General features: G+C 55.3%; 2 protein-coding genes and 1 long non-coding RNA gene across 3 annotated transcripts; all 3 read left to right on the forward strand.

Moving 5' to 3' along the window:
• The first annotated feature begins 960 nt into the window (after nucleotides 1-960).
• Nucleotides 961-7,197, forward strand: Angptl4 (angiopoietin like 4). Its single transcript, XM_003461395.4, has 7 exons — nucleotides 961-1,396; nucleotides 1,580-1,690; nucleotides 1,827-1,944; nucleotides 3,964-4,077; nucleotides 4,793-4,888; nucleotides 4,993-5,283; nucleotides 6,592-7,197. Exons 1-7 carry the CDS (start codon nucleotides 1,064-1,066, stop codon nucleotides 6,771-6,773), a joined length of 1,245 nt encoding a protein of 414 aa, XP_003461443.2. The 5' UTR covers nucleotides 961-1,063; the 3' UTR covers nucleotides 6,774-7,197.
• A 3,216-nt stretch (nucleotides 7,198-10,413) lies between these two features.
• Nucleotides 10,414-11,019, forward strand: LOC134471002 (uncharacterized). Its single transcript, XR_010040304.1, has 2 exons — nucleotides 10,414-10,471; nucleotides 10,593-11,019. It is a non-coding gene; the product is annotated as an uncharacterized LOC134471002 (long non-coding RNA).
• Nucleotides 11,020-12,889: 1,870 nt separating this feature from the next.
• Nucleotides 12,890-21,067, forward strand: Rab11b (RAB11B, member RAS oncogene family). The gene is made up of 5 exons (XM_003461405.5): nucleotides 12,890-13,094; nucleotides 18,952-19,147; nucleotides 19,811-20,004; nucleotides 20,226-20,306; nucleotides 20,513-21,067. The coding sequence occupies exons 1-5, from the start codon at nucleotides 13,055-13,057 to the stop codon at nucleotides 20,656-20,658; spliced, it is 657 nt and encodes a 218-aa protein (XP_003461453.2). The 5' UTR covers nucleotides 12,890-13,054; the 3' UTR covers nucleotides 20,659-21,067.
• Nucleotides 21,068-22,246: the final 1,179 nt, after the last annotated feature.

The following is a 22,246-nucleotide window of genomic DNA, read 5'->3' on the forward strand; positions in this document are numbered from 1 at the left end:
GCCTGGCCAAGTGTTTGAGTGACTGCAGGGCCTGGGGTTTCCAAGGCTGTGCTGCTGGCTGCCGGCCCTACTGACTCAACGCTCAACACTGTCCTTTTTTGTTTTTTTTTCTCTCATTCTTCCTTCCCGGTTTTCTCAGCCCCCCTGCCCGTGCTTCTTCCCAGCAGGCAGGTTTTCTGTGCCAGCCTCCGTAGGGACGCTAAGGAAAGCTTAGCCTCCTCATTCGGGTCATCTTTCGTCCCAAGTTGTCCTTTCTTAGGCCCAGCGTGGGCGTCTCTCTCGGCGCAGGGTCCTGGACTGGGACCAGCAGCCCTTTTCATTGAATGAAGAAAGAAGCAAGGATGGATGGATGGAGGGAAGGAAGGAAGGAAGGTGGAGAGGGAAATTTCTTCCCGGGGCCTTAGGTTTTTGCTTGAATATGGCAAAACCCGAAACAGGACGTCCTTGGCGGCGAGGGAAGGGAACGCGGTGGGCCCCGCGTGCTGTAGCCTGAACACTGCGGAGCCCACCAGGGCGCTGGCGGTTTGAGGGGCGGGTGCTGTGGCATCTCGCAGACGCATCCGCGATGACAGCCCCCGAGCGGGAGGGAGCGTGGGACCCGCGGCGTCCGGGAGCAGGGGGTGAGCTGCGGGCTCTGCGGATCGCAGGGCACTTCCCGGAGGCGGCTAGGCTCGGAGCACCGGGAGGGGACCTCCTCCCCTCGGTGGCAAGCTCACAACGCCGTGCTCCCCAGCCTAACTCGGGGAATGGCAGGCATGCCACCCCGTCCGGGATTGTTGAAGACTGCCCCAGAACACGGCGGAAGGGGAATGGGAGGCAGTGGGCGAAGGTGGTTCGCGTGTCCCACGACTGTCAGAGTCAGGCGCACGGCCGAGGGGTTCCGCGGCCGCCCTCACCCCGCCCCTGCGCTCCCCGCCTCCTGCGCGCCCCCTCCCGCCTTGCTCCGGCTCCATAAAAGAGGGCGTTGCGCCGGCTGGTGATACCCGAGCCAGTCAGGCCTGAGGCTGGGGCCCTTCGCTCTCCGCGTCTCCAGCTGTCTGCTCCCCGCGTCTTCGCTCTTGCAATGCGCTGCACCCCGACTGCCAGCGCGGCCTTGGTGCTGTGCGCCGCCACCGCCGGGCTGCTGAGCGCGTGGGGCCACCCTGCGTCCCCCGACCCGCAGCGCCCCGCGTCCTGGGACGAGGTGAACGTGCTGGCACACGGGCTGCTGCAGCTCGGCCACGGGCTGCGCGAACATGTAGAGCGCACTCGTGGGCAGCTGGGCGAGCTGGAGCGGCGGCTGGCCGAATGCGGGGCCGCGTGCCGGGGAGTCGGGGCATCCCCCTCGCCTTCCAGAGCCCTCGACAGCGCCGTCGCCGGCGACGAGGAGGCGCCCGAGACCCTCCGCGGCCTGCAGGTCCATACGACAACCCCCTCGTGCGCGCACCTGCGGGCTGTGTGGACGGGAAGGCGGCGCGCGCCATTCTTGCTGGGCAGGGGCCCCTGAGATGGCCCCAGAGGACGCAGGCTGGGCAGAACGGATGAATGGGGAGATGGCACGCGTAAGGCAGGTCCTCACCGACGTGGTCACTCTCCCCAGACCCAGCTCAGGGCTCAGAACAGTAGGATCGAGCAGCTGTCCCTGAAGGTGGCCCAGCAGCAGCGACACCTGGAGAAACAGCACTTGAGAATCAAAAATCTGCAGAGCCAGGTACCTAGGCCTGGCCCGGGTCGGGAGGGAAGTCGGACGTGAAACTGCAGGGCCGGGGCCAGGCATGGAGCTGGGCGGGGCCGGCAGCCCCAGCCAGGTGACCCAGCACCACCTACACCCTGGCCTCCTGTCCCAGGTTGATCTCTTGACTCCCACACACGTCGGCAATGGGGTGGTGGACCCTGCCCGAAGGAAGAGGCTCCTCAAGATAACCCGGTTTCCTGACCCAGCTCCCAATGCCACCCGCCTGCACAGTGAGTGTCTGGTCCTTTGCCCCCGTGACAGCTCCCTGTACTCCTCAGTTACAGTTTTGGTTTCTACCCGCTCCCTGGTCCACCTTAAGAAAAAGGGGAAAAACCTGGGCTTGGGGTCCCCTTAGGCCATTAAGCTCTGGCAGCTGGGATGATGGGGGCCTCAGGCCACCTCACCCTTCTCCTCGGGAGGCAGCAGGCTTCCTCTCAAACCCTGCTGGTCCAGGGACTAGAAGAGAGACAGGAGAAATTTAAGGTTCAGAGGTACCCTCAGATGGTGGGGTGCCTCAGGGGAGCCATCCTGATGGTTAGAAACTTCTCGGAGGATATGATGGACCAGAAGCTCCACGTTTGGGGAGGATTCTCAGGTTTGGCACCCCAAGAGTTGTTTTTTTTTTTTTTTTTTTTTTTTTGGTACAGGGAATTGAACTCAGGACCTTGAGCTTGCCAGGCAGGTGCTGGTGAAGTTGAGCCTAGCCCAGGTTTTTCTTGAGGTGCAAATTTAGGAGGGAGAACTAGGGCAGGGACCCCTACTGTCACCAAGCTGCCTGGCCAAACTCTTTTTTTTTTTTTTTTTTTTTTTTTTTTTTTTTTTTTTTTTTGTCTTTTTCCTTTTTATCGGTACCGGAGATCGAACTCATGACTGCCTTCTTGCAAGGCAGGCGCTTATGCCGCTGAGCTAAATCCCCAAGCCCCTCAGACAAACTCTTGACGCCAGGGCTCTTAATCCTTCCCACTTCTTTTCTGTCCAAAGCCCTCACGCAACCTGCATATACTCACAGGTGCGCGCACGTACACATGTGCGCGTGTACAGAACAGGCTTTGCTGGCATGGCAAGTTCTAGTTCTCTCACGGTCTGGTGTCTGCCCTGAATTGCCCCCAATCTCAAGGCACAACGTGTGCCTACAAATGTGCATGCGTGTATGCATGACACACGATCACGATCCCAGTTGCCACCCTAAATTCTCAGCCACCCCATCACCCTGCTCCGCATCTGGGGCGTCCACAGCCAAAAAGGTGAGTTTGGACTCTGGCTTCACAATCTGCGGCTAGGCCCTGGCTTCCGGCCTGTGGTTTTTAGGGCATCCCCTCCCCGCACTCCCCCTTTTTCTGTCCCCCACCCCTACTCCGTCGGCCTTTAACCTGGGGGGAGGGGTTCCCAACCCTCTCAAACCACCGTCGCCCCGGGACCAGGAGCTCCAGGGCCTAGCAGGCACAGGTTTGGGCCGGGAGGTTGGCGGCAGGCAGGGAAGCTGGGGTGCGTGGTGTGGGTCTGGGACTCCTACACTCAGCCGGGCCGCCAAGCAGGGGAAAGTTCAGAGCCCGGAGACAAACAGCTGGCGCTAATAGGGACCACATGGGCGGCTTGGCCGCGCGCCCGTCCAGACTGGATAGGAGGAAAGTAGGGGAAAGGGGAGCTGCCCGAGGGGCCAGAAAGTGACCTCCCTGTCACCCCGGGGCCAAGCCCGCCCCCACCCCACTTGGCGTGACTCACGGTGGAGAGTCCCCAGCACACGCCCTCTAGGGACCTTTGTCCCACTTTCCCAGCAGGGATGGGGGTGCTCTGACCACGCCCCCTGCGTGTCTAAGCCACGCCCCTCCCCTTCCATCACCCTCTCTGCTCTACCCTGCTCCCTAGTACTCGCGTAGCTGGGATCCCCAACCCTCTCGGGGTTCAGTCAGCATCCGCCGTGCACCGGCCTGAATTGATTCCTTTTGTCTTCCACCCCTGGTCCAGCTCCTTCAGCCATTCATTCCTCAAACACCCCCGCGGCAGGGTAGGCTCAGGATGGTCACTAGTGTCAGGCTGTGGACAGAACTCGTCGTCCCTGGCCTCGGGGACCCCTATCTCAGTAGAGGGAACGGAGGACACTCTCCGTGCTGTGCTTTATTATAATAGGATTTCTAGGTCGCTCTGCTATGCGGGGTGAGCGAAGGCGTCTTTCCTCGAAACTGGGAACCGGAAGGGGGGGGGGAGAAGGTCCCAAGCAGAGGGACCTCAGCTCCTCCTGTCTGCTTCAGGGCTGCCCCGGGACTGCCAGGAGCTCTTCGAGGAGGGCGAGCGGCAGAGTGGACTGTTCGAGATCCAGCCTGAGGGGTCCCCGCCCTTCCTGGTCACCTGCCAGATGGCTTCAGGTACGGTGTGCAGCGGGCCAGGCAGCCCCTCAGCACTGACAGCACCGCGCAGCGCAGCGCAGCTTAGCGCGCACGTGTTAGGGCCCTGAGTCCACCCCTCAGCAACACAAGAACATTAAAAGTAAAAAGCAGGGTTATCTTGTTGACTCCACTGCAAAAAGCTCAGAGCCAGGTCCCCGGTAGTGAAGATCTGCAGCTGCTGCCAGTTGTGGTGGCACACACCTGTAACCCCAGTACTCAGGAGGCTGAGGCAGAAGCATTTCTCCAAATGTGAGGCTAGTTGGGCAACATATTGAGCTCAGGGCTTAGCCTAAATAGCAAGTCCCTGTCTAAAAAAAAAAGTTAAAAATTAAAGATCAAACAGTGAGCCGGGTGTTGTGGTGCACTCCTGTAATCCCAGCACTTGGGAGGCTGAAGCAGGAGAATCTTTGGAAATTTGAGACCAACGTGGGCTACGTAGTAAACTCCAGGCCTGCCTGAACTGCATAGGGAGACCCTGTCTCAAAAAAACCAAAAAAAAAAAAGCCAGAGATCTGCTGCTGTCTTTGCAGATTTCTCTTACCCCTCCTTCCTTCCTGGCCTTCCCTTGCCCCTTGTCTGCAGCCCATGGTCTTCATGCCTCTGCCTCACCTCCCCAGGCATCTCAGTCTAGGGAACTTGGGCTCGCTGGGTCCCCTGTGAGGGCGCCTCCTAGTGACCTTGGGTCTCTGGGCAGATGGAGGCTGGACGGTGATTCAGAGGCGCCTGAACGGCTCGGTGGACTTCAATAGGCCCTGGAAAGCCTACAAGGCGGGCTTCGGGGACCCCCGAGGTGAGCGTCCTCGGCCGGGCAGGCGGGGCAGGGCGGGGCGCGGCTCGGATCTGGCACCTCTCAGGCCCCTCTCACCCTGGCGTCCCTGCCCCCGCCCCGCGCAGGCGAGTTCTGGTTGGGCCTGGAGAAGATACATCGCCTAGTGGGTGACCGCGGCGGCCGCCTGGCCGTCCAGCTGCTAGACTGGGAAGGCAACACCGAGTCGCTGCGCTTCCCGGCCCGCCTGGGGGGCGAGGACACGGCCTACAGCCTGCAGCTTGCGGCGCCCGTGGCCACCAAGCTGGGCGCCACCGTCGCCTCCGCTGCCTCGCCCGGCAGCCTCTCCCTGCCCTTCTCCACGTGGGACCAGGACCACGATTTGCGCGGCGATCTCAACTGTGCCAAGATCCTCTCTGGTGAGCCCCGCTCACGTGCACCTCTCGCGCCTAAGCCTTCCTGCCTCTAAATGGGTGCTGCGGGGTGGGGGCACTCACAGGAGTGTTAGGAAATTTCCCTGAGATGTTCATGGGAAATGGCTGGGTGGGGCAGAGCCAACAAGACAACTCCTGTCTTGTGCTTTTTATTTTTTGAGACAGAGTCTTGCTATGTAGTCCAGGCAGGCCTGGAGTTTACTATGTAGCCAGGCTGGTCTCCAACTCAAAGTAATCCTCCTGCCTCAGCCTCCTGACTTCTGAGATGATAGGCATGCACCACCACACCCAGTTGTGAAATTACCTTCTGATAGGTCAGAAACTGATTCATTGTTGGTAATTTCATATCATTCAAGCTCATATAAATTGATGCCAAAGATGCAGGCTGTAGAAAGTCTTTTTGCTTTTTGCAGTGCTGGAGATTGAACCCAGAGACTTCACATTGAGCTGCGTCTGCAGCTATTTATTTTTTCTTATAAAATACAATCTTGTTGGTGGCGGTGGCTCATGCCTGTAATTCCAGTGCACAGGAGGCCGAGGCAGGAGGACTGCTGTGACTTGGAGGCCAGCCTGGGCTGTGCAGTGAATTGAAGGCCAGTCTGGGCTGCATAAGAAGACCCTCTCTCAAAACCAAACCAAACCAAAACAAAACAAAACAAAACAAACAAACAAACAAAAAAAAAACGCCCAGGGATGTAGCTCAGTGGCACAGCACCTGCCTAGCAAGCACAAGGCCCTGAGTTGAATTCTTGGTAAAAACAAAACAAAACACCCCAGCAAACATGACAGGATCTTGTTTAGTCACTAAATTGCCCCCGCTGGGCTCAAATGTGCTATCTTCCTGCCTCAGTGTCTCAGAGTGCCTGATTACAGGCATGTGCCACCGTGTCCAGCAGAAAGTCTTCTAAAAAAATTTTTTTTAAAAGTCAGCTATGTGTCACGTATAGAGAAGTATCATAGCTTGCTGTGGCACACAAGCTGATGTGCTGTGATTACAGAAAAGGGAATGGCCAAGATCCCTGAAACTACTTTGTCACAGCCTGGGATTCCTGTAACCCCAGCTCCTGGGAGGCTGAGGCAGGAAGGAGGCTTGCCAAGATTGATCCTAGCCTGAGCCACACAGTGAGATACTGTTTGCAACCTGGGGTTCCTCGGAGCAGTTTGATAATCGCTGCCAAAATCTTCCCATTTAAAAAGTGTAAAGTGAAAGCCCAGGGGAACCTTCACCCCTTTCCCCGCCTCCACGTGGAGACCCTGGGATGAGATGGACCCTCTGTCCTCTGACCTCAACAGGTGGATGGTGGTTTGGGACCTGCGGCCACTCCAATCTCAATGGCCAGTACTTCCACTCCATGCCTAAGCAGCGGAGGCAGCGGAAGAAGGGAATCTTCTGGAGGACGTGGCGGGGCCGCTACTACCCGCTGCGGGCCACCACAGTGCTGCTCCAGCCCGCAGAGCGCGCCGCGGCCGCCTAGCTCCTTGGCGGGTTCCTGAGGACAGTGACTTTGGCTGTGGCCCGAGGACGCGGCTGTGTTCCTCTGGAGCGCGGTCCCAGCAGGCTCATCAGGCGCCCGGAGGTCAGAAAGGACTCAGGGGCACGATCTGCAGGAGCGGGGCGCACGCCGCTTGCGCCCGAAGATGGGGCGCATAGCCAGATGGTTGTGAGCACGGGCCGAGGGACCTGGAGGCCCCTTCTTGCTCGCCTGCGGAGTGGGGGTGCAGAGGGACCCGGGGCATGGCCAGGCCGGCCGTCGACGGCGGACTCAGTCACATTGACTGGCCAGGGAGGCCCTGGGGGCCCTGAGGTGCTGTCCCGTGTGGTGCGGGACCCCCAGCTGTGCCAATCGCAGAGGCTGGGTGGAGCTCAGAGTTCTGGGAATAAAAGCAACCTAGGAACGATTTGTTCTTGTCCTTTGGCTTGTTTTTAAAAACAGGTTGTTTCAGAGTCCACATAAACATGTTTGCTCCCGGGTCCCTAAAGACAGAATTGTCACCCCTCCCACTCCCAACACCCAATCCGGTTCCCTTCGTTTATTTTGATGGCCTTGAATTCACTGTGTAGCCCAGGCTGGTCTCAGATTCATGGTGAGCCTCCTGCCTCAGCCTCCCAAGTGCTGGGGTTGCAGGAGTAGAACACTACACCCGGCTCTTCTAGCTTGTTATTTCATGATGTGGCACTGTTTTTTGTTTTTTGTTTTTTTTTTTAATTTTCAGAATCATAAAACAAAAATCTCACATAGTTCATTGCTCTGAATGCTGGTGACAGAGAAAATGAAAGCCTTTTCTCCATTATAGTTAAGAATGAATCATGTTTAAACTTTTTAATTTCTTGCTTAATTTTATGGGTAGTCATGGTCTCAAACTCGTAATGATCCTCCTGCCTCAGCTTCTAGAGTGCTGAGATTACAGGCATGAGCCAGCATGCTCAGCTGACTTTTTTTTTTTTAGCTCCTCTACAGATTATCTGTGCTGAAATTTACAAGTTCCCTTCTTTTTAGACAGTTTTGCTATGCACTTCAGGCTGACCTTGAACTCACTATGTAGCCCAGACTGGCTTCAAACTCAAAACAGTCCTCTTGCCTCAGCCTCCCCAGTACTGGGATGACAGAAGGGCTTCATCACACCCAGTTGACACTTTTGTTTACACTGACCTTTGTTTTGGTAATACAGACTCAGCTAATATTTGTTGAGCAATTGCTACACACCAAGCCCTATGCCTAATGAACAGAAAGACCTCTGTCCTCCCTGAACTGCCCATCACAGCCCCTCCTTCAGAGATAAGGTGACCCAAACCCAATGGCCCTAACTAGGGCACTTTGAGAGGAAAAGTGGGTTGCTATTAATAATTAAGCTGGTGACAGATATGAAACAGCTCACTCCTAGCCATGACCGGCCTAGAATTTTTTTTTTTTTTTTTTTTTGAGACCAGATCTCGCTGTATAGTTCAGGATGAACTTGTAATCACTGTGTAGCACAGGCTGGCCTCAAACTCATGGTTATCTTCCTGCCTCAGCCTACTAAGGGCTAGGATTATAGGTGTGCACCACCATACCCAGCCTTGGACTAGATTTTTTAAATGGAAGCATATCCCTATCAAAACTGAAAAATTAGTATTGGTCAACAATGCCCAGGCTTCAGAATTCTAGTTTGTGAGCTGGGCATAGCACATGGCTGTAATCCCAGCACCTGGAAGACTGAAGCAGAAGATCACTGCAAGTTTTGAGTCCATCCTGGGATATATAGTGAATACAAGGCCAGCCTGGACTATACAGGAAGACCTTGACTCAAAAAAACAAAATTGTAGCTGAAGATGTAGAAGGGAAGTGGGAGAGGGAGGGAGAGGAGAAGGAAAAGGGGACAGGGCAACCAGAAATAATAAGTAAGACTCACAGTAAGTCTTTGTCTCAGCAAATGTATGCTTAAAAATCTGTACATTTTGGGCCAGGGATTTAGCTCAGTGGCATAAGTATCTGCTTTTGCAAGCGCAAAGTCATGAGTTGGATCCCTGGTACCAAAAAAAAAAAAAAGAAAAAAAAATCTGCACATTTCATTGCATGTACATTTTATGTCAAAAAACTACAAAAAGCCATGCACACATACTGGGCTCTGATTAATCACACACATGCTTACATTTCCTTATTATTTATTTATTTAGGTCTTTTTGAGACAGGGTTTCCTTACATAGTTCAGGCTGGCCTTGAACTCACTTTGTAACCCAGTCTGGCCTTGAATTCACAGTGATCCTCCTGCCTCAGCCTCCTAAGTGCTGGAATTACAGGCATACACCACCATGCCTGGCTTATTTATTTATTCTTGAGATAGGATTTCACTGTGCAGCCCAGGCTGGCCTGCAATTGCAGTCCTTCTGTCTCAGCCTCTAGAGTGCCGGGATCATAGGCCTGCTCCAGCGTACCTGGTGTATGCTGTGTTTTTGGAAGCATAGTGGATTCAAGTCTTCAATTTTCTTTGAAATGAATTGTAAGTGTTAGGTCTTCCCTGGCATGAGAGAGGAACAGAGTGGGAGAGAGAGAGAAACAGAGACAGAGACAGAGACAGAGACAGAGACAGCAGAAGAGCAAAGACCTTTGCTGAAGGCATAGGAGGGCTGCCAAAAAGAGGCAGACACCCTCTAGACGCTTCAGGAAAGAATCATGGATTTTTTTGGACTTTGACAGGGGGCGGAGTTAAAGGGGCAGGCGGAATGATGTATTGACAGCTGATGGTAGGGAGATGGTGGGGGTTTAGCTTAGTGGTAAAGCAGGCAGTTGGCATAGTAGAGACCTGGGGCTTCTTTCCCAGCACTAAAAAAAGATGATGGTCATTGATGGGTAGAGGGAGATCGATGAGCAAGCAAAAGATTAACGCAGCAACCTGACAGGCAGAGGGAGCTAGATATTCTCTCTACAATGCTTCGCATTTTTCTAACTGTGTACAATTTTCCACAGTAAGATGGGGGAGGGGCGGGGAATTCCAGTCAGACCTTGTTGCTTTCCGAAGTCTCTAACCCAGTTTCAGTGCTCTATTAAAAATTCTGATGAAGTTGGGTGTGGTGGCTCACACTTGCATCTCAGCTCCCTGGGAAGCTGAGGTAAAAGGAGTGCTGGGTTCTATCCCCAGTACTGGGGCAAGAGGTGGAGGCTGGGGGTGAAGAGAAGATTTAGGGAGGCCCTGCGCAGTGGTGTACCCCTGTAATCCTAGCTGCATGAGAGGCTGGGGCAGAGAGCTGAAAATTGAGGCCAGCCTTGGGCCTCTTGTTGAATCCCTGTTTTGGAGTAAAATTTTAACAGCAGCACCCAGCTTCACTCAGAGCGTCCTCCAAGCCCACTGCCAAGTGTCCCCAGGAAGGGGGACTCCTGGGGCTAAAGGAAAATTCTGTCATTTTCCTGTCCCATGCGTCTTCCAAGCTGCTACGGGAGATACCACAGCTTTTCTGGAACTCTGGCTGAGTGAGTTAAGGAATTCAGCCTATTTTTAAAAAACCTATCTGTGTCTCTATCATCCATCCTTGGGGGTGTGTACTAGGAATTGAACCCACTGACTTCCCACAGAACTAAATCTATACTCCAACCCTTTTTATTTATTTATTTTTATCTTGCTAATTTGCTAGGTTGCCCAGGCTGGGCTTCAATTTGTGATCCTCCCGCTTCAGCCTCCCAGGATGCTGGGATCAAAGGTATGCACCACCACACAGAAAACATGAAATTGTTAAGGCTGCTGCTGGAGAAACACTGTAGACTCTCTATAGTGAACCTGTTTTATGGGGAGGGCATGAGTTTTTATTTTTTCTTTTTTAGGGGAACTGGGTTTCACTACACAGTCCATGCTGGCCTCAAACTTGCAGCAATCCTCCTGTCATAGCCTCCCAAGTGTTAGAATGACAGATGGACACCACCATGCCTAGATAATTTGTTCTTTATAAGCAGGAAGATAGCAAAAAATGTACCCACCAGCCAGGATATATGTTTCTGTTAGTTGCCCAGGTAATAGTTTCTGTTACAGTTCCTGTTACATTTGTTTCTTAGAAACAGCTGGTCACTGTGATGCATAGCTGGTCTCTATGATGCATATTGTAAGAATAATCAAAGAGAGCCAAGTACTCTGCCTCTGTACTTGCTGCTTACAGATCCTATAAAAATGCTTGCCCATCACTGTTCGGAGTTTGACATTTTAGGAATGATCCCAGTCAATGCCTGTCAAGGTCAAAGAAATCTGCCTCCAAATCCTGGGTTACGTGTTGAGTGTTTCTCTTTGCCATAGCAGGAATATACTTTAAAATGACAATAAAAGTACAGAATAGTATGTGCATAAAACAGTAACACTTGCACTTAGTATAACATAATCAAGCATTATGTACTGTATCACTAATCTCCATGTGACTGGTCCTGCACTGGGTTTTTTTCACACTAACATCACCATAAATGTATAAAGAATGTGTTTTTCTATGATATTATGATGGCTAGGACATCATCAGGCAATGGGAATTTTTCAGTTTCATTTTTTAAATTGGTTTTTGTTTTTGTTTTTGTACCAGAGATCAACCCCCGACCTCATGCTTGCCAGGGAGGTGCTGTGTCACTAAGCTGTATTCCTGGCCCAGTTGTTTGGTCTTTGGAGCCAGGGTCTTCCTTTGTAGTTCAGATTGGCCTTGAACTTGCAGCGATCATCTGTGCCTCAGCCTCCCAAGTACTGGGGTTACAGGTGCGGGTCACAGCAAAAGCTGTGAGGTCAATCCTCAGTACCAAAAAAACAAACAACTACAAAAAAACCCAAGAAAACAAAAAACCAGCAAAAGCTAACTCACTTCCTGTCTCATGCTCTGATGCCCCGTCACCTGGTGTGATGCAGCACAAAGGCTCTCAACAGGACTCAAGCGCTTCCACTTTCCAACCTACAGAGCCAGTAGCAAACTCAACTTCAATTCTACACAAATGTCCTTGTCTGAAGTATTTTGTTTTACCAACAACCCACCCCCACCCCGGCCACCATCATGGTCCCTTCTGTTTCAGGACTCAACGGGAAGGCCACTTCCATGGTTTACTATTTGCTTCCTGTCTGACTTGCCTGTCCCCAGACCATCACCTCCATGAAGACAGACATGCGATGGCGAATATAAGGAAAGAGACCAATGAACGTCTCAGGAACGCAATGTAAGCATCAATAACAAGCATCATCAGCACTCAGGCTTAATATATGGATAGTCATTACTGAACATGTATTAATTTGCATGGGTACACAGCCATGACTGAGACACACAGTCCCTGCTTTACTCAGGCTGATATTCTGTTGACAGGGGACAGAAATTAAACTGATCACTGGATCAAGAAAGCAACAATGCTTTGCAGTAACACTGCAATGTACACTGAAAATTTGCCAAGACTGCAGCTTTTGCATACTCAAAGATAGCCAGGGGAGTGGATAGGTTAATTTGTGTAGCTGCAGGGCACTTTAAATATATAAAACAAATATATGCTTTAATGCCAGAAGCAATAAAGTCTATAGGAGAGAGGTTATTTTGGAAAATACCTCCACCTTTCTTCCTTTTGCGGTACCGGGGATGGAACCAAGGGCCTCACATGCTAGGCAAACGCTCTGCCCCTGGGCTACACCCCCAACCCCCAATATTTGTTAAAATGTGGACTAAGTCAGTATGTGTTTATTCAGGTGGGTTTAATCTGCATGAATAGAGGCATAAACCGGAAGTCATTAGGGTACTAATAGAAACCGCAAGAGAGAGAAAAAAGCCCCATCCTACCGGAGCTGTGGCTCCGGAAATGGTCATTTATGAACCGAAGGCCGACGCCAGTACTCCCCAGACTGACTTATGACGTCATTGGGACATTAACCAGCGTAACATCACCTGGACATACTCCCTCAGACCGGTCTTCTTGTGGTAGGCTAGGGATAGAATCAAGCCTCTTATTGGCTGCATATTCCGTCAATCCGCTTCATTCTTCCAGTCTTCCGCCCAGCCTCCTTAAACCTGCCTCTGATAGGTTGTATTGGCTATCACTACAGACAGGTCCGCATTCCTTCCGCCTTTCTCCGGGAGACCGAGGGCGAAGAGGGCGGATTCTAAAAGACACCCACCCCCGGAGCTCTATTTCTGTCTCTAATTGGTTACAGTGGGTGCCGGTCGGTACTCCTTCCGCTGCTGATTGGTCAACAGACCGCCGCTCTGTGCGGCACCGGCACCGCCCCCGTTGGGTGTTTGTGGTGGGGCTGCGGAGTCGCCGATCCCGCCGGAAGCGCCAGGACAATGGGGACCCGGGACGACGAGTACGACTACCTATTCAAAGGTGCGGCCAGTAGGGCATAGACGGGTATGGGTGCAGCGGCGAGGCGACGGACAGCAGACCGAGGTCACTATTCGGGCCGCTAGGCCCAAGCCAGAGCCTGTCTGGGGCTTAGGCCCGCTGGGTCGAGCATCCTGGACGGCTGGGACAGGCCAGGCGCTGTCAGTTCACCCAGAGCGCGGAGCCGGGAGAAGCAGAAGGCCCAGAGAGGCCTTGAGACCCGGGATGCGCCGAGGCGGGGCCGGGCCCAGAGGGGGTGGGGCCCGGAGCGGTAGGAGAGGCCGTTAGGGGCGGGGCCTGAGGAGGGGGCGGGACCGCGCCAAGATTTGGCGGGACCGGCTGCGTTGAAAGCGCGACTGGGGATGGGGGCGGGGCCCTTAGGGGCGGGGCCTGGCCGCTGTGGGCGGGTCAAGGAGGTGGTTTGGGCCTGGTTTTAGGGGCGGGCTCCTATGTGGGCAGTCCTGATTGGCGCGGCGCGGGGGCGGGGCCTCCTGGGCGGGGTGGACAATGGAGGCGGGGCCGGAATGTGAGTGGGGATCCTTAGATTGTAGCGCTTGCTGATCTGGGATTAGATGGAAGAGTGCCTGGATATTCAGCACCAGTTGTCTTCACTCTTGGTATCACTGACCCAGAACCTACACTTTGCCGAGCCCTTTCCACTCAGTCTCGTTTGAGTGCTCACTGCCCTGTGAGGTCGTTATTATCCGGCGCCTCTTGGTAGTACAGACTAAGAAACACTGGGAAATATTCATAGGGCAGTGGGGAACCCTGGCCAGCGCTGGGCTTTACTGCAGAGGAAGCGAGTTTTGGGGGTTTCCATGCTGGATCAGGTCCTAGAGTCGTCACACTTTGTTCCTTCCTCAGCACATGGGCATTGCCAGCTCAGGCCCGGCCATCAACATCCGAGGACCAAGGCCCTCACCTGAGGGACCAGGGGTTCCAGCGACACACGTGAGGCCCACACAGGTCAGGCAGCCATGGCCTGGTGAGACTCTCTCCATATGTCCAGGCCTCTAATTTCTCATTCCCACATGTTTAAGAGTCTCTGGCTTCTTGGTGCGTCTGTGCCCAGCCCATGGATGCACTGGCAAGGTCCTCTGGTGACAGGTAGCTCAGACGCCAGCCCTGCTATAGCAGGTGCCTGTCCTCTCAGCCCCACTGAGTCAACTGCTCCCGTGTTTTGGCACTGCCAGTGTAGAGGACCTTTTCCTCTTGTTGTCACATTCCAGTTTCTGTGGTCATCCCTCTTTTTATTTTCAGCCTTCCACTGTTATAAATAACCAGCTCTGAGCTTTCACTGTGTCTCCTCTTTGCCCTTTGGGTTGGTTCTTTGATGCACGTTCCCAGAAGTGCAGTTACTAGGTCAGGGGCAGCAGAGCACAGTGCGGTTCCCAGGACAGGACTCTGGGGCCTGCTTCCTGGAAACAACAGCACTGGCCTCCTTTCACTCACTGCTGACCTTCACCAGTTGCTGGGGAGCCAGCATCTGACCCACTGGGCCAGCATGTCCCTAGTGCTCATCCCTTCCCAACTTCCATGTCATTCAGGGACCTGCTCTGTTCTCTTCCCGTGTGTGGGTCCTAAAGTCCTCTCAGGTTTCCCCTCCATTGAGCAGGAAGAGAAAGCAGTCTTTGGCTCTGAACAATTAAAAAGGAAGGGAGGGAAAGACCAGTGGGCAGACAGGACACCTCTATGACATGACTTGCTCAAATGCAGCAGAGTCTGTCGGGAAATGTGAATGTACCAGTGCCTTCCTCTTTGTTCTGTTTTGTTTTTTGAGACATGGTTTCACTGCACAGTTCTGGCTGGCTTGGAACTCACTGTGTAGCCCAAGCTGGCCTCAAACTTCCAGTAATCCTCCTGTCTCAGCCTCCTGGGTGCTGGGATACCAGCTGTGCACTACCATCTGTGGCCCAAGCCCCATAGCCTGTCCATCCTTCACCTGCAAGGCGATGGCCTGGACTTGGAGTGGATGGCCTGGAGTGGCGGTGTTGACAAGCATGAGCTTGGCACTGTATGGCTATCTAGGAAACCCCCTAGGAGCCAGAAGAACAACAGTTGGGAGCCCCCAGCCTGCTCCCTGCCCTGAGCTTTGGTTGTCCTCCCTGACTGAGCCTCTGCATGGGCAGAGCCCCGCATCTACTGCTGGGACCTGGCTGCACATCCTGCCCCTTGGCACCTCCCATCTCTTGGCAGCCACGTCATAAGCTGGCTCCCTTGACCTTAGCAGAGAGGCTGGTGGGTCCCAAGGGTGCTCTTGTTTTGCTCCTTGAACATTCTGCTTCGTCCCAGGAGTGGGGCTGTTTATTGCACTTAATGCTAGATCCTCGAATGTACCCTGCCAGCCAGGGGCCATCTTTCTAGCCAGCTGACTGGTCCCCAGGGCACCCTGAGTCCTCCTCTGCTGGACATGGGGCTGCAGGGCCCACAGTGCGAGTCCTGGTGTCCCTACAGACCACCGAGGCCCTCCCATCGCTCCTGGCCGCTCAGTACCCACCTAGCCCTTGAAGGCTTGGGTCATGTGGGAAACTGGCTACAGTGGCCCAGGGCTTGCCATCTGGGTCATGTCCACACTGCCCAAGGAGAGAGGGGTGCTGCTCCCTATAGAATGGGCCAGTCCTGGAACTCAGTGTCCTCCTGCCTATACAAGAACCTCATCAGGTCTGCTGTTTTGGGACCCAAACAAACATAGCATCAGGGACCCCAGAGCAGGGCAGCAGTGCTTACTATGGCGGAGCCCCCAGAGTGAGCTGGCAGAGCCCCCTTTCACAGAGCTTCAGGGTTTCCAGGAGATACCAGTGCTGTTTTTGCCAACTGGGCTTGCCTGCTCTGCAAGCCAAAGGGCCTGTCCAGAGTAGCTACTTCCTAGCCACTGAAGCCAACGACTTCTCTGGAAGGGCCTGGGGCTGTGTCCTCAAGGGCCCTTTATTTGCCCAAGACAGCAGATGGTTTGTGCTCCTGACAATGCCATTTTCATGCCCAGCCTGCACATAGCCAGCCCGGCCGGCCGCTGCACAGCCTGCCACTTCTCTGTGTCAGGTGTCCCGTGCCAGGGACTGCTGAGGTGGCAGGCCTTCCTGCAACTCATCTGGGTGGTAGCAGTTCACCCTCATCCTGGCCTGGCCCACTGTTCTCTCTGGGTGACCTTGGGCTGGGTTCTTGGTCACTCTGGTCTAGTGCAATACAATGCTTAGGTTCTGTGTGGGTGCCAGGGTGGTGGTCCCTGGAAGGTGAGGCCTGCATGCTGTCAGATGGAGATTGTTGGCCAGAGTGGAGCAGGGCTGCTGGTTGTGGGGGGATCTCCAGCATGGCCTGAGCATCGCATTGCATTCTTATTTTGTTTGTTTGTTTGTTGAGATTGGATCTTGCTATGTAGTTTAGGCTGGCTTCAAACTCACTGCAGTCCTCCTGCCTCAGCGTCTCGAGTGCTGGGATTGCAGGCATGTGCCACCATCCCAGCTTCCTCGTCCATCCTAAAGGACATGAAAACTGAGGGCAAAACTCCCTGGCTCTGGCCAGGCTCTGTGGCCACTATGATAGAAGGTGAAAGTGAAGGGGGTGTGGATGGCATCCTATGACCCGGTTGGCCCAGCCTGGTCTCTAGGGTCTGGGACCTAGTTTTTAGTCGGAGACCTCGGCTTTGACTAAGCCCCATCTCTCCCTGTCTTTCTCTGAACTTGGCACCCACAGTCATAAGAGGGGTGCTAGCCTTGGCAGATGTCTCTCATGGGCCAGGCTGGGCGGTGTGGCCAGAGCAGAGAGGCCTGAATTGAGGGGTCTAGAAGGCTGCGTAGGAGTTTGCAGGATGACCTGGGTGGTAGAAGCTGGAGAGGTACACGTGTTCCAGATCTCCGGTGGGACAGCTGGGGCCTCAGTAACACAGAACCAAGACGCCCAGTGCCACATGCTAGGGCCAGAGGGAGAAGGGTGAGGAGTATCCAGGTTGGGAGTGAGAGACTTCAGGCCTTTGCCCTGAAGGTCAAGAATCACATTCTGCCTGGACTGCTTCCCAGGCAGCCAGCACTGGCTGTGTCATAACTTGGTGATATGGTTGGGCAGAGAGACAGACCTGCACCTACGAACCCATCTCCCTGCTCACCGTGCGCCCAGCCTCATTCCCCATCGGAGCCTCAGTTTCCTTGTCTGTGCACTGGGCTGTATGAGGAGTGCACCCTGGACAGTATTTTAACATACTGACTCCTTTCGCTTTCAGTCTTAGTCTTGGCTCTCAAACAGCAGCCCAGAGGGTTCTGAGTTGGCTTTGGGGGAGCTGCCTTGTCTGGCTCTGTCTCTTACCTGTGACCCAAGGGTGGTGACTGACCCAGCATCTTCCAAGTACATGTGGGTATCAGAGAGGTGGGCCCAGGAAGCTCTGCCAGCCACTGTGGAATTCAATTGTTCATTACACAGTCATCTGGTACTTACTGCGTATCAAGCTCTGTGCCACTCAGGGCCTGGGGATCCAGCAGGGAACAAGACACTGGGAGGCAGAAGGATCTCAAATTCAAGCCCAGCCTGGGCAACTTGGCAAGACCTTGTCTGAAAATAAAAAACGAAAGGACGGGGGAATACAGTTCAGTACAGAGGTCCTGGTTCAGTCCCCAGTTCTGAGAGGGCTGGGCCCAATGAAGGCAGAGAGGAGTTGGTGGCAGGCCGTATGGAGCCTCATGGGTCCCAGGAAGGACTTGAGCAGTCACCCTAGGGCAGTGGGAGCCCTGGAGGCCCAGGGAGGATCAGAGCTGACTTCCATGTTTCCTGTCGCCCTCTTGGGGCTGTGATGAGAACTGGCTTTTAGTCGGGGTGAGAGCAAAGAGCAGGACTGGGGAGGGAGGAGGCCGGGCTGTGACCAGGGTGGCGGCCTCCCCCGGGAAAGCAGAAAGAAAGGGCTGGAATCTAGACACACAGGCACCCTGACTCCTCCTCACACAGTTGCACTCAGGCAGGAAAGCACACATGAGCTCAGAGTTGGGTGTTTTCACCTCAGAGCCTGCCTGTGTAACCCACGCCCCGCCACCACACAGCCGTCACCAGCCCCCAGAGCACCCCTCACCGTCCCCACCCTGGAGTGTTGTGTTTTTTGGTACTGGGTCTTGAAGCTAGGTCCTCACCCATGCAGGGCAAGCACTGTACCCCTGAACTACAATCCCAGCCCTCAAAATTAAAAAGTATAGAAAAACCTGGGGACAAGGGTTCGATCCCCAGCACCACTGAAAACCCAGTCAAACCACTTTCTGGACTGCATCCAGGGGCGGCATTCCTGTTCCTCAGGCAGAGGCCATGCCCAGGGGCTGAATGTGGGTGGAAACATGAGTGGGCGGAGACTGCATTGCTGGTCACTGTAATAATGCTGTGGGATTGTAACCCTTCCCAGGCTCGGTACAAAGCCACAACAATGATGTTGACAGCTGCAGGCCCACGTCTCCTCTTGGGTGCTGCGTGTTGGCTGGGTCCTGACCCTGTGCACTCTGTCTCCTTTTCCTGAGACAGCCCCTTCCTGGCCCTCAGAGGTCAGGTGATGTGCTCCAGGCCTCCTGGCTACAGATTGCTCTGGCTGCTCCTGGCTTCCTAGTCACTGTGCTGCAGGTGCAGACTTGAGTCTGGCACTCTCAAGCCACCCTGCCTGCGAGGTCACCTGGCATGTGCTGGGACTCTGGCTAGGACAGCCCTTCCCGGGGGCCCAGAGCCAGGCGGCCGTGCTGTCCGATCCACTCTGGCTGCTCCTGCACCAGTCATCATCATGCCGCCTGTAGGCCCATCACGTTCCCGGCATCTCTGTTGCCTCCACCTGAGGGTCTCTCGGAGGACGAAGGGCCTTGCGGGGTCCCACAGAGCCTCACCTCGCCTTCCTTCTGCCCCCAAGTGGTGCTCATTGGAGACTCCGGCGTGGGAAAGAGCAACCTGCTGTCACGCTTCACCCGCAACGAGTTCAACCTGGAGAGCAAGAGCACCATCGGCGTCGAGTTCGCCACCCGCAGCATCCAGGTGGACGGCAAGACCATCAAGGCGCAGATCTGGGACACGGCTGGCCAGGAGCGCTACCGCGCCATCACCTCTGCGTGCGTGTCAGGCTGGGCTGCTCGGCCTGCGGGGATACATAGGGGTTAGGCTAGAAAGAGCATAAGCATCTGTCTGGCAAGCGCAAGATTGTGAGTGATCCCCAGTATCAAAAAAACAAAACAAAACAAAAAAAGAAAGTGATCTCTGCTCCCCAAGACGAGGGAGTGGAGCATGCAGGGACACCCTGGCAGGCCCTAGAGTTATGGGACCTTCAGGTGCACCAGCACCCAGTCTTGGCCCTACCACAGCCCTGGTATCCTTGCTGGGGAACAGCGAAATCCTGTCTCAAAAAGAGATCACGTAGCTCAATGTGAAGGCCCTGGGCCGCATCCCCATTTCTGCAGAAGACATCCCACCATGCATGCTGCTGCTCTCTGAACCCCTCCCAGCCCCCAGCTGGTCTCCTCACTGTCCTCTGGCCCCTCCCCAGATCCCTGTCCCCTGGGTGGATGGGACTCTGTCTGCCTCCATGGTCCAGGCCTGGCCTGCATGGAGCTGCAGAACTCCTGCCCTGCAGTTTTGTTGTCCTGCTTGGTAAACGACCTCATGGTGACCATTCCGACTTCAGGCTCCTTCCTCCAGCCTCTGGCTGAGAGCCTGGGGGGTAGAGCTGGGCCCTTGGAGCCCCAGTCTGCAGCCTTATGGGGAACCCTGGCCTGCAGGTACTACCGTGGCGCGGTGGGCGCTCTGCTGGTCTATGACATTGCCAAGCACCTTACCTATGAGAACGTGGAGCGCTGGCTGAAGGAGCTGCGGGACCATGCGGACAGCAACATTGTCATCATGCTGGTGGGCAACAAGAGCGACCTGCGCCACCTGCGGGCTGTGCCCACTGACGAGGCTCGAGCCTTTGCAGGTGAGGGGCAGGCAGCAGAGAGTGGCACTTGGGCAGGCTTAGAGGGCGTCAAGAGGTAGGTGGTCCCTGTAATGCCAGGGACATGGCACAGTGCCCACCTCCCACTCCCCGAATGGACCTTTGGTGCTTCAGCTTGGCAGTCACCCTCCATGTGGGGGTCGGGATCTGGGAAGGGGCCCCAGAGAGCAAGAGCCAGGTCCCAGGTGTGTCCTCTGTTCCAGAAAAGAACAACCTGTCCTTCATTGAGACCTCAGCCTTGGACTCCACCAACGTAGAGGAAGCGTTCAAGAACATCCTCACAGGTGGGCACTCGGGGTGGCGGTGGGGACCTGGGCCCCTGACAGACACAGTGCAGGGTGCAACTGAGACCCGTGCTGGTTCCCGGCTGGTGCCCCATGGGACCTCAGGGCTGCAGGGACTCAGGCATCGCGGTGGGGAGGGGGGGACGCGGGACAACGATACAACCCCAGCCCCACCCCACTCATTCCCGCCCCTCCTCTCCTTGCAGAAATCTACCGCATCGTGTCACAGAAGCAGATAGCTGACCGCGCAGCCCACGACGAGTCCCCCGGCAACAACGTGGTGGACATCAGCGTGCCCCCCACCACCGACGGACAAAAACCCAGCAAGCTGCAGTGCTGCCAGAACCTGTGACGCCCGCGGCCGCCCTCGCCCTCGTCTGGAGCCCAGGAGCGCCAGCGCCAGAGTCTGGTCCCCAGGCAGACTCCAGGGAGCCCCGGCGCCGGCGGGGGTGGGCAGGCGGACCCGGCCCGGCGCCCCCAGCCCTCGGCACGCGCACCGACCTCCGCCCGCCCCGCACGCAGCGCCCCTGTCTTGTCGCCCCATCCGGTCAGGAACCCGTTTGCAAGTGAAGCAATATCTCGGTGTTTTGTATATACAACCGCTCTTGTAGCCTTTGGTTTTTGTTATTGTAGAGAAACACAGATTCTTTATACACTTTGTAAGATTGACGCCAAACCCCAGCTCTGGATCTCTTATTCTCCCTGTGGCCCTTGCACTGTTGCCGGTTACTAAAATGTATCAGTCGACTTCCTGTACAGAACCTGCGCGCGCCTCTGTCTTCTTTCTCCCCACCCCTCCTCCGTGTTCCCCGCCCGGGACCAGCTCAGCCCCTTCGTTGGGCCCACTACCGGGCCTGCCAAGAGCCTAGGGCATGGACACTGGGGTCCCCCCGGTGTGGGGAGAAAGGCCAGGCGGGAGGGACCCTCGCCAGGACCTGAGCGCCGGAGGGCGCCCCCTGGTGGGATGGCTCAGGCGACCCCACGGCCCCCCTTCTGCTGTTGCTGCCGCCACCCCTGGATGCCCATCCCGCACAGTCTCCCAGAGGGTTGAGCAGCGCCAGGGCCTGAGGGATGGCTCAGGATTCCTGGCTTTATACCCATGCTTCAGTTTCTCCCCAGCCCACGCGTGCAGCGCAGCGTGAGGAGGAGGTGGTGTCTTCCTAGCCACCCAGTTTGTGTTCCCTCACCAGATGCCTGGCTGCAGTTCAGTATGCTTCAGCCCATGCTGGAAGGGCCCACTCATGCCGTGCCCTTGATGCCAAGGGGACTTGCTTTCTGTTGAGACCAGGTTGTGGCCAGAGCCATCCTGGGCGCTCCAGCCCCCAGGCCTTCAGCCATAGTGTACCCTGGGCCAGCACTGGGCAGCACCCCAGGCCAAGGCTGACCGTGGAAGGGGACGTCCAGGGGTGCGAGCACCAAGGCACAGTCTGCACTGACCAGGTTTGGCAGAACAGGCTGGGGCATGTGGTGGGACAGTGGGATCCCTGGAAGGTTTCGGACAGTCAACAAGACCCTCAGATGTTCCTGTAGCCCCTACATCTGCCAGGTCCAGGGGAGGGACTGGCCGGCTTCCTGTTCCCTGGGGAGTTGCAGGCCGGGGGAGGGGGGGGTGGGGAGGGGCTGTGAGAATTACGCTAAGTGGCTTCATAAACTTGGCTGCAGCCAGGGCGGGCTTGGTTTTGTTTTGTTTTGTTTGTCTTTTTGAGATGGGGTCTAATCTCGCTATGCAGTTCAGGCAGGCCTTGAGCTCACTTTGTAGCCAAAGCTAGTCTCGAACTCTCAAGATCCTCCTGCCTCAACCTCCTGAGTGCTGGGATTACAGGCGTGAGCCACCACAACAGGCTACTGGTTTTTTGTTTGTTTGTTTGTTTCCTTGGTTCTCAACCCAGGAAATGGACTCCAGGGCCTCACACAAGTCAGGCAGATGCTTTACTCCTGGG

This window comes from Cavia porcellus, unplaced genomic scaffold (genome assembly GCF_034190915.1).
Source record: "Cavia porcellus strain 051 isolate PalLab524CR breed Dunkin Hartley unplaced genomic scaffold, mCavPor4.1 scaffold_17, whole genome shotgun sequence".
Classification (NCBI taxonomy): domain Eukaryota; kingdom Metazoa; phylum Chordata; class Mammalia; order Rodentia; family Caviidae; genus Cavia; species Cavia porcellus.